This window comes from Perca fluviatilis, chromosome 20 (assembly GCF_010015445.1).
Source record: "Perca fluviatilis chromosome 20, GENO_Pfluv_1.0, whole genome shotgun sequence".
Classification (NCBI taxonomy): Eukaryota; Metazoa; Chordata; class Actinopteri; order Perciformes; family Percidae; genus Perca; species Perca fluviatilis.
Window position 1 is genome coordinate 32,921,035 of NC_053131.1, and position 11,814 is coordinate 32,932,848.

The following is an 11,814-nucleotide window of genomic DNA, read 5'->3' on the forward strand; positions in this document are numbered from 1 at the left end:
GAGAAAGTGGACATGTAACTGGTTCAATGCAGTAGGCAGTGAGAAAGTGGACATGGAACTGGTTCAATGCAGCAGGCTGTGAGGAAGTGGACATGGAACTGGTTCAATGCAGCAGGCTGTGAGGAAGTGGACATGGAACTGGTTCAATGCAGCAGGCTGTGAGGAAGTGGACATGGAACTGGTTCAATGCAGTAGGCTGTGAGAAAGTGGACATGGAACTGGTTCAATGCAGTAGGCTGTGAGGAAGTGGACATGGAACTGGTTCAATGCAGCAGGCTGTGAGGAAGTGGACATGGAACTGGTTCAATGCAGCAGGCTGTGAGGAAGTGGACATGGAACTGGTTCAATGCAGTAGGCTGTGAGGAAGTGGACATGGAACTGGTTCAATGCAGTAGGCTGTGAGAAAGTGGACATGGAACTGGTTCAATGCAGCAGGCAGTGAGGAAGTGGACATGGAACTGGTTCAATGCAGTAGGCTGTGAGGAAGTGGACATGGAACTGGTTCAATGCAGTAGGCTGTGAGGAAGTGGACATGGAACTGGTTCAATGCAGCAGGCTGTGAGGAAGTGGACATGGAACTGGTTCAATGCAGTAGGCTGTGAGAAAGTGGACATGGAACTGGTTCAATGCAGCAGGCTGTGAGGAAGTGGACATGGAACTGGTTCAATGCAGCAGGCTGTGAGGAAGTGGACATGGAACTGGTTCAATGCAGCAGGCTGTGAGAAAGTGGACATGGAACTGGTTCAATGCAGCAGGCTGTGAGGAAGTGGACATGGAACTGGTTCAATGCAGTAGGCTGTGAGGAAGTGGACATGGAACTGGTTCAATGCAGCAGGCTGTGAGGAAGTGGACATGGAACTGGTTCAATGCAGTAGGCTGTGAGGAAGTGGACATGGAACTGGTTCAATGCAGCAGGCTGTGAGGAAGTGGACATGGAACTGGTTCAATGCAGTAGGCTGTGAGAAAGTGGACATGGAACTGGTTCAATGCAGCAGGCTGTGAGGAAGTGGACATGGAACTGGTTCAATGCAGTAGGCTGTGAGGAAGTGGACATGGAACTGGTTCAATGCAGTAGGCTGTGAGGAAGTGGACATGGAACTGGTTCAATGCAGTAGGCTGGGAGGAAGTGGACATGGAACTGGTTCAATGCAGTAGGCTGTGAGAAAGTGGACATGGAACTGGTTCAATGCAGTAGGCTGGGAGGAAGTGGACATGGAACTGGTTCAATGCAGTAGGCTGTGAGAAAGTGGACATGGAACTGGTTCAATGCAGTAGGCTGGGAGGAAGTGGACATGGAACTGGTTCAATGCAGCAGGCGTGAGGAAGTGGACATGGAACTGGTTCAATGCAGTAGGCTGGGAGAGGGGACATGGAACTGGTTCAATGCAGTAGGCTGGGAGGAAGTGGACATGGAACTGGTTCAATGCAGCAGGCTGTGAGGAAGTGGACATGGAACTGGTTCAATGCAGTAGGCTGTGAGAAAGTGGACATGGAACTGGTTCAATGCAGCAGGCAGTGAGGAAGTGGACATGGAACTGGTTCAATGCAGCAGGCTGTGAGAAAGTGGACATGGAACTGGTTCAATGCAGTAGGCTGTGAGGAAGTGGACATGGAACTGGTCTCTAATGCTTTTTGCCTTTTTTTCAGCTTTTTTCTAAATTTTTGTACATTTTTTTCAACGTCCCTTTTTGACTCTGGGGGAAGTATTGCTCATATTTATTCAATCTAAGCAAACACCTCCCCCCCCTCCTCCTCCTCCATACAGTTACAGTGCTGCTCATAAGTATATGAACCCACGCTAAAGTTGACTAAAAAGAAGAATACAAAAACCATCTTTTGGAAATTGATCTTGATGACTTAATTAAAAAAAAAAATTTAAAATCCAATCTTTAAGGACACAGATTTTCTTTGTGAATGAATAATGTATCGTAAATAAATAAATGTTCTTCCTTAAAATACAGGGGGCATAAGTCAGTCCACCCCTATGTTAGATTCCCATAGAGGCAGGCAGACTTTTATTTTTAAAGGCCAGTTATTTCATCACTTAACTTTATCATCCTGATAAAATTCCATTGGTCTTTGGCATCATCACATACCCTTCACCATACCTAGAGATTGGCATGGGATACTTTGCATAAAATCATCTCTCAATGCAAATCAAACCAGCTATTAGGCTAACTGAAATAAAACCATGCCAATCTCTAGGTATGGTGAAGGGTATGTGATGATGGGGGGGTATGGTGAAGGGTATGTGATGATGTGGGGGTATGGTGAAGGGTATGTGATGATGTGGGGTATGGTGAAGGGTATGTGATGATGGGGGGGTATGGTGAAGGGTAATACTAATACTAATACTGTATCTGAAGTCTCTTTAGGCCTTAGTGGTCCCCTAATACTGTATCTGAAGTCTCTTTAGGCCTTAGTGGTCCCCTAATACTGTATCTGAAGTCTCTTTTATATAGACCTTAGTGGTCCCCTAATACTGTATCTGAAGTCTCTTTTATATAGACCTTAGTGGTCCCCTAATACTGTATCTGAAGTCTCTTTTATATAGACCTTAGTGGTCCCCTAATACTGTATCTGAAGCCTCATAAGGAGAAGATTCCTGATTGGTCCATCTGAGCTTTCATTTTCTCAAAGGCAGAGCAGGATACCCAGGGCTCGGTTTACACCTATCACCATTTCTAGCCACTGGGGGACCATAGGCAGGCTGGGGGAACTCATATTAATGTTAAAAAACCTCATCAAGTGACATTTGCATGCCATGGGACCTTTAATTTCAGGGACGAGATGATAAGATGATGGTCTCCGTGGGGAAACAGGATGCTAAGCTAATGTTAGAAAGTTTCAGTGTTTCTCAGCTTTACGTGAAAATAACATTGAAAAGCTGTTTCAAAAAGTTAATTTAGACTTTAAAAAACAGTGTCTGAAGTCATTAAAACTCCACCAGCCTCCACTCTCACTCAATTAAGAACATGATTGGTGGAAATAAAACTGTGATTACACTGAATGCTGCTTTTAATATCTTTAAACCACAGAAACAATATTATACTTAAATTTGTTCAAAATAATTCTGAAGAGAAGATGTATTTCTGCAGAGAAATGAAATGCAAATGAGACCTTTAAAGATTGACTTACTGTAAGTCCAGGGATCAATAAACTTTCATTTTTATTCTTGCATCCAACAAGACAGACACACACACACACACACACACACACACACACACACACACACACACACACACACACATACACACACACACACACACACACACACATACACACACATACATACACACACACACACACACATACACACACATACACACAGAAAGACATACAATACACACACACGCACACACACACACACACACACACACACACACACAGAGATACACGGCTAGAAATGGTGATAGGTGTAAACCGAGCCCTGGGTATCCTGCTCTGCCTTTGAGAAAATGAAAGCTCAGATGGGCCAATCAGGAATCTTCTCCTTATGATGTCATAAGGGGAAAGGTTACCTCCCCTTTCTCTGCTTTGCCCGCCCAGAGAATTTGGCCCACCCATGAGAGAGAGAGACATCATGGCTTTCAAACGAGCGAAGTGGCAGTTGGTCAAGGCCAGTATTAGGGGACCACTAAGGCCTATATAAAAGAGACTTCAGATACAGTATTAGGGGACCACTAAGGTCTATATAAAAGAGACTTCAGATACAGTATTAGGGGACCGCTAAGGTCTATATAAAAGAGACTTCAGATACAGAAGGGACCACCAAGTGTATCCATAAAAGCAAGACTTCAGATACAGTATTAGGGGACCGCTAAGGTCTATATAAAAGAGACTACAGTATTAGGGGACCACTAAGGTTTATATAAAAGAGACTTCAGATACAGTATTAGGGGACCACTAAGGTTTATATAAAGAGACTTCAGATACAGTATTAGGGGACCACTAAGGTCTATATAAAAGAGTCTTCGGATACAGTATTAGGGGACCACTAAGGTCTATATAAAAAAGAGACTTGCAGATACAGTATTAGGGGGACCGCTAAGGTCTATATAAAAGAGACTTTAGATACAGTATTAGGGGGCCACTAAGGTCTATATAAAAGAGACTACAGTATTAGGGGACCACTAAGGTCTATATAAAAGAGACTTCAGATACAGTATTAGGGGACCACTAAGGTCTATATAAAAGAGACTTCAGATACAGTATTAGGGGACCACTAAGGTCTATATAAAAGAGACTTCAGATACAGTATTAGGGGACCGCTAAGGTCTATATAAAAGAGACTTTAGATACAGTATTAGGGGACCACTAAGGCCTATATAAAAGAGACTTCAGATACAGTATTAGGGGACCACTAAGGTCTATATAAAAGAGACTACAGTATTAGGGGACCACTAAGGTCTATATAAAAGAGACTTCAGATACAGTATTAGGGGACCACTAAGGTCTATATAAGAGAGACTTCAGATACAGTATTAGGGGACCACTAAGGTCTATATAAAAGAGACTTCAGATACAGTATTAGGGGACCACTAAGGGCTATAGAGACTTCAGATACAGTATTAGGGGACCACTAAGGTCTATATAAAAGAGACTACAGTATTAGGGGACCACTAAGGTCTATATAAAGAGACTTCAGATACAGTATTAGGGGACCACTAAGGTCTATATAAAAGAGACTTCAGATACAGTATTAGGGGACCACTAAGGTCTATCTAACAGTATTAGAGTGTGTGGTGTGTGGGTGTTTTTCTGTTGTTTTCTAGCAGACAGAACAGACGAAGAGGGTCATCCATAGAGCTGAGTAACAGGGACCCAGAGCCACAGAGAGAGACATGACCTCCTCCATCTTTTCTTCATGCTGCCTGTCTGTCTGTTTCTTGTCTCTTTTTCTCTCTCTCTCTCTCTCCTCTCTCTCTCTCTCTCTCTCTGTCTCTCTCTCTCTCTCTGTCTCTCTTTCTTTCTCTCTCTCTCTCTTTTCTCTCTCCTGTCTCTCTCTCTTGTCTCTTCTCTCTCTTTTTCTCTGTCTCTCTCTCTCTCTCTCTCTCTCTGTCTCCTCTCTCCTTTTTTTCTTTTTCTCTGTCTCTCTCTCTCTCTCTTTTTCTCTCTCTCTCTCTTTTTCTCCCTCTATCCCTCTCTGCCTCTCTGTATCCTCTCTCTCTCTCTCTCTTTCTACCTCCTCTCTCTTTTCTCTCTCTCCCATCTATGTCTCTCTGTCTCTCTCTCTCTCTCTCTCTCTCTCTGTATCTCTCTCTCTCTCTCTCTTTCTCTCTCTCCCTATCTATGTCTCTCTGTCTCTCTCTCTCTCTCTCTACCTCTCTCTATCTCTTTCTCTCCATCTTTTGGTCCAGATTAAAAAGTCTCGTGGCCCGTTACTCGGGCCTCTGGCTGAGCCGGGGGGGGGCGGGGCTAAGTGCTGTCACATGTCAGCAGCGGGGGCGGCCACCGATTGGCCGGCTCGGTAAGCCAGGGCAGCTTTGCCGTTGTGTTTCTCCCACATCAAACACCTTTTCAACCCGTTGCTTTGACAACCGTCAGCCGGCAGCTGATTGGAGCTGACTGAGGCAGGTTGAGACGGGGCCTCCAGTAAACCCACGGAGAGGCAGTCTGATGGTTTCAGCTGATTTAGTTTCACACCCTAGAAACGTTAGTCGCCTTTAGTCAAAGCTCCTTGATCTGAAAACTAAATCAAAGGACTCTCGAACTTTTCAACCTTCTTCTTTACAGTTTTTTACAATTGCTTACACACTAAAATTTAAACTTTCCCACAAGTAGCAAAACATTACACTCAAGAAGCAAAACACTGGCCTAGATTTGCACAACTGTAAGCACATTGTCAGCTTCACACTTTTTGCAAAACATCACACACAGTGATTTGCAAAACATTAAACACACTTGCATAAATGGTCCCCTAATACTGTATCTGAAGTCTCTTTTATATAGGCCTTAGTGGTCCCCTAATACTGTATCTGAAGTCTCTTTTATATAGACCTTAGTGGTCCCCTAATACTGTATCTGAAGTCTCTTTTATATAGGCCTTAGTGGTCCCCTAATACTGTATCTGAAGTCTCTTTTATATAGACCTTAGTGGTCCCCTAATACTGTATCTGAAGTCTCTTTTATATAGACCTTAGTGGTCCCCTAATACTGTATCTGAAGTCTCTTTTATATAGACCTTAGTGGTCCCCTAATACTGTATCTGAAGTATCTTTTATATAGACCTTAGTGATCCCCTAATACTGTATCTGAAGTCTCTTTTATATAGACCTTAGTGGTCCCCTAATACTGTATCTGAAGTCTCTTTTATATAGACCTTAGTGGTCCCCTAATACTGTATCTGAAGTCTCTTTTATATAGACCTTAGTGGTCCCCTAAGACTGAGGCAGGTTGAGACGGGGCCTCCAGTAAACAAATCCGGCCTCTCAAAAGTTTTGATCCGGCCCGCATATCAATTTAGGTTCACAATAGATTTTGGCCCGCCTAGTTGTGCGCAGAAACCAAAAAAAGACAGGAAACTCTATTTGAACTGTAATTATGCGACACTCAGAGCAGAATTTGGCAGATTTGCAGACTTTGAGACACAGGAATTCCCCCAGAAGTAGCAGAGAGTTATCATATTATATACTATAAATATTTATAATAAACTCTACATGTCTGGCCCCTGATGTAATTCTTATTTCCGAGTGTGGCCCTTAGTGAAGTTGAGTTTGACACCCCTGCTTTAGGGCTTTATTTTGGACAAATTCCCTCTACACAACCCCCTACAAAATGACTCATTTAACTATGAGATCCATTCGCTCTGACAACATTTAGAAATGCTCACAACGACTCAGTCTCCTCAGAAGACTGAGCTGTCTGGGCGTCAGTGCTCAGATTACTGAGCTAGTATACACCACACACGTTGAAAGTGTTTTAACCTTTCACCTCTCTGCTTGGTTTGGCCATTTAAGCTGCAAACTCAAGAACAAGCTTAACAGGATAGTGTCAATGGCTAGCAAAATAGTGGGAAAACCCCCCAAAACACCTGACCCAAATATACACTGACAAAAATAGAGAGCCAAAGTCCCTCCCCTTCCAGTGGACCTCATTCAATTCAATTAGAATTCAATTTTATTTATAGTATCAATTCATAACAAGAGTTATCTCAAGACACTTTACAGATAGAGTAGGTCTAGACCACACTCTAGAATTTACAAAGACCCAACAATTCAAGTAATTCCCCCCAAGAGCATGCATTCAGTGCGACAGTGGCGAGGACCACCCAGGCTCTTGGTGGGAGGTGTCTGACGGTGCCGGTTGGGGGTGTGATGAACAGTGGCGATAATAGTCACAATAAAGATAATGGAACTATGACTAGAAACAGTAGTTGTAGTAGTTCATGGCATAGCAGGGCACTGCAGGGTGTCACAGGGCGTAGCAGGGCACTGCAGGGTGTAGCAGGACGCAGCAGGGTGTAGCAGGACGTAGCAGGGTGTAGCAGGACGTAGCAGGGCGTAACAGGGCACTGCAGGGCGTAGTAGGACGCAGCAGGGTGTAGCAGGGCGTAGCAGGGCGTAGCAGGGCGTAGCAGGGCGTAACAGGGCACTGCAGGGCGTAGTAGGACGTAGCAGGGTGTAGCAGGACGTAGCAGGACGTAGCCGAGCACTGCAGGGCGTAGTAGGACGCAGCAGGACGTTGCAGGGTGTAGCAGGACGTTGCAGGGTGTAGCAGGACGCAGCAGGGTGTAGCAGGACGTAGCAGGGTGTAGCAGGACGGCAGGGCATATAGGGCACTGCAGGGCGTAGTAGGACGCAGCAGGGTGTAGCAGGACGTAGCAGGACGTAGCCGAGCACTGCAGGGCGTAGTAAGGACTCTATAGGCGGTGCAAGGGGTGTAGGAACGTAGCAGGGTGTGGCAGGACGTAGCAGGGTGTAGCAGGACGTTGCAGGGTGTAGCAGGACGTAGCAGGGCACTGTAGAGCGTAGCAGGACGTAGCAGGGTGTAGCAGGACGTAGCAGGGTGTAGTAGGACGTAGCAGGGTGTAGTAGGACGTAGCAGGACGTAGCAGGGTGTAGCAGGGTGTAGCAGGACGTTGCAGGGTGTAGCAGGACGTAGCAGGGCACTGTAGAGCGTAGCAGGACGTAGCAGGGTGTAGTAGGACGTAGCAGGGTGTAGTAGGACGTAGCAGGACGTAGCAGGACGTAGCAGGATGTAGCAGGACGTAGCAGGGTGTAGTAGGACGTAGCAGGACGTAGCAGGGTGTAGCAGGCTGTAGCAGGACGTTGCAGGGTGTAGCAGGACGTAGCAGGGTGTAGTAGGACGTAGCAGGGTGTAGCAGGGTGTAGCAGGACGTTGCAGGGTGTAGCAGGACGTAGCAGGACGTAGCAGGGCACTGTAGAGCGTAGCAGGACGTAGCAGGGTGTAGTAGGACGTAGCAGGACGTAGCAGGAGTTATCTCGAGACACTTTACAGATAGAGTAGGTCTAGACCACACTCTATAATTTACAAATCCCCAACAATTACAGTAATGTGATGATGGGGGGGTATGGTGAAGGGTATGTGGTGATGTGGGGGTATTTTAATTGCAAAGGCCAAGGGAACTTTATCAGGCAAAGTGTAATTTCTTCAGTGTTGTCCCATTGAAAGATATAATTAAATATTTACTAAAATGTGCGGGGTGTACTCACTTTTGTGAGATACTGTACACATGTGGATCGGATGATATGATGTATGTATTCAGTATTTGTTTTTCTGAAGTAAAGTAGTATTACAATATTAGTAACTGGAGATATTAGTTCAAATTAATTGTGCATTACTTTACTAAGTAAAAGTACAAACAGTGACGGAGAGCAGCCTGACTTCATGAAGTAGCCACTGAATGTTCGTTCACAACAGTTGTTGTTTAAGGTACTTATTAAATCCCCCCTCAAGAACAAGCTTAACAGGATAGTGTCAATGGCTAGCAAAATAGTGGGAAAACCCCCCAAAACACCTGACCCAAATATACACTGACAAAAATAGAGAGCCAAAGTCCCTCCCCTTCCAGTGGACCTCATTCAATTCAATTAGAATTCAATTTTATTTATAGTATCAATTCATAACAAGAGTTATCTCAAGACACTTTACAGATAGAGTAGGTCTAGACCACACTCTAGAATTTACAAAGACCCAACAATTCAAGTAATTCCCCCCAAGAGCATGCATTCAGTGCGACAGTGGCGAGGACCACCCAGGCTCTTGGTGGGAGGTGTCTGACGGTGCCGGTTGGGGGTGTGATGAACAGTGGCGATAATAGTCACAATAAAGATAATGGAACTATGACTAGAAACAGTAGTTGTAGTAGTTCATGGCATAGCAGGGCACTGCAGGGTGTCACAGGGCGTAGCAGGGCACTGCAGGGTGTAGCAGGACGCAGCAGGGTGTAGCAGGACGTAGCAGGGTGTAGCAGGACGTAGCAGGGCGTAACAGGGCACTGCAGGGCGTAGTAGGACGCAGCAGGGTGTAGCAGGACGTAGCAGGGTGTAGCAGGACGTAGCAGGGCGTAACAGGGCACTGCAGGGCGTAGTAGGACGCAGCAGGGTGTAGCAGGACGTAGCAGGCAGTGCGGAGCACTGCAGGGGTAGTAGAGGCCGCAGGACGTTGCAGGGGTGTAGCAGGACGTTGCAGGGTGTAGCAGGAGCAGCGGAGGTGTGTAGGACGTAGCAGGGTGTAGCAGGACGTAGCAGGGGCGTAACAGGGCACTGCAGGCGTAGTAGGAGCGGGCAGGGTGTAGGGGCACGTTAGCAGGGCGCGAGCCGAGCACTGCAGGGTAGTAGGGCGCTAACAGGACGTTACAGGGGTGTAGCAGGGCAGGACGTGCAGGGTGTGGCAGGGACGCAGGGTGTAGCAGGACGTTGCAGGGTGTAGCAGGACGTAGCAGGGCACTGTAAGAGCGTGTAGGACGTAGCAGTGTAGCAGGGACGTAGCAGGGTGTAGTAGGACGTAGCAGGGTGTAGTAGGACGTAGCAGGCGTTAGCAGGAAGCGGAGGGTAGCAGGACGTTGCAGGGTGTAGCAGGACGAGCAGGGCACTGTAGAGCGTAGGACGTAGCAGGTGTAGTAGGACGTAGCAGGGTGTAGTAGGACGTACGCGACGTAAGCAGAACGTAGCAGGATGTAGCGGACGTAGCAGGGTGTAGTAGGGACGTAGCAGGACGTAGCCGGGTGTAGCAGGCTGTAGGAGGACATTGCAGGGTGTAGCAGGACGTAGCAGCGGTGTAGTAGGGACTGTAAGGGTGTAGCAGGGTGTAGCAGGACGTTGCAGGGTGTAGCAGGACGTAGCAGGACGTAGCAGGGCACTGTAGAGCGTAGCAGGACGTAGCAGGGTGTAGTAGGACGTAGCAGGACGTAGCAGGAGTTATCTCGAGACACTTTACAGATAGAGTAGGTCTAGACCACACTCTATAATTTACAAATCCCCAACAATTACAGTAATGTGATGATGGGGGGGTATGGTGAAGGGTATGTGGTGATGTGGGGGTATTTTAATTGCAAAAGGCCAAGGGAACTTTATCAGGCAAAGTGTAATTTCTTCAGTGTTGTCCCATTGAAAGATATAATTAAATATTTACTAAAATGTGCGGGGTGCACACCCTTTTGTGAGATACTGTACACATGTGGATCGGATGATATGATGTATGTATTCAGTATTTGTTTTTCTGAAGTAAAGTAGTATTACAATATTAGTAACTGGAGATATTAGTTCAAATTAATTGTGCATTACTTTACTAAGTAAAAGTACAAACAGTGACGGAGAGCAGCCTGACTTCATGAAGTAGCCACTGAATGTTCGTTCACAACAGTTGTTGTTTAAGGTACTTATTAAATCCCCCCTCTGTACTTGGTATGGTCCAGTCTCCCCTGCCTATAAAGCCAGTTGGATTGTCCCAACTTCTGTTTGACAGTCTGAACCCTCACCTGCAGGACAGGTGACACCTGGCAGCACAAACATTTAGGTAACTACAGAACTGACTGTCAATGTCGATATATGCTTACTAAAATAACTACAAATGTTTAGTTAGCAAAATTAGCATGTATAAAACCCATTTGCGTTTTGTTTTGCTGCAAAGCTAACACCTTTAGCCTCCTAAAGATAACAACCTTAGCCTCCTCAAGCTAACAACCTTAGCCACCTAAAGTTAACAACCTTAGCCTCCTAAAGCTAAAACTCTAAGCCTCCTAAAGCTAATACCCTTCACTTTAGTTAAGTAAGGAAGGAAGGAAAGAAGATAGGAACTAAGTAGGGCAGGAAAGGGATGTGGTCTGGACCAACTGCCACTTTGCTCGTTTGAAAGCCATGATGTCTCTCTCTCTCTCTCTCTCATGGGGGGGCCAAATTCTCTGGGCGGGCAAAGCAGAGAAAGGGGAGGTAACCTTGCTCCTTATGACCTCATAAGGAGAAGATTCCTGATCGGCCCATCTGAGCTTTCATTTTCTCAAAGACCCTGTTTACACGTACATGGTTATTTTGAGAAACGGAGACTTTTCCCTTCGTTTGTGCCATTCGTTGTCGAGTCTTTCTAAAAAACTCCGGCCAGAGTGGAGATTTTTGAAATCTTCGTTTGCACTTTTGCGTGTAAACTGAGACAAACGGAGGTTTAGGCAGCCGAGAGAAAGAGGAAGTGATTGGTTGCTATTTTCGGGATTCTGATTCTGGCTAACGTGAGCTTGAGCTTCTCGTTACACCGCCACCTACAGGTCTGGCGTGCTATTGACCGCATTGACGGCATATAGACACACTGGTACGTGTAAACGAACACTTTTCTGAAAACTGACAGCTGTGCACGATG

At 45.9% G+C, this 11,814-nt stretch overlaps 1 protein-coding gene across 1 annotated transcript in view; it reads right to left on the reverse strand.

Annotated features, from left to right (window-relative positions):
* Window positions 1-10,976, reverse strand: part of LOC120548944 (neuronal PAS domain-containing protein 3) — a 72,452-nt gene extending 61,476 nt beyond the window's left edge. The window contains exons 1-2 of the mRNA XM_039785448.1: window positions 10,943-10,976; window positions 9,580-9,807 (exon numbers count right to left, since the gene is read on the reverse strand). Coding sequence (XP_039641382.1) covers window positions 9,580-9,807; window positions 10,943-10,976 — 262 coding nt within the window. The remainder of the gene's footprint in view (window positions 1-9,579; window positions 9,808-10,942) is intronic.
* Window positions 10,977-11,814: the final 838 nt, after the last annotated feature.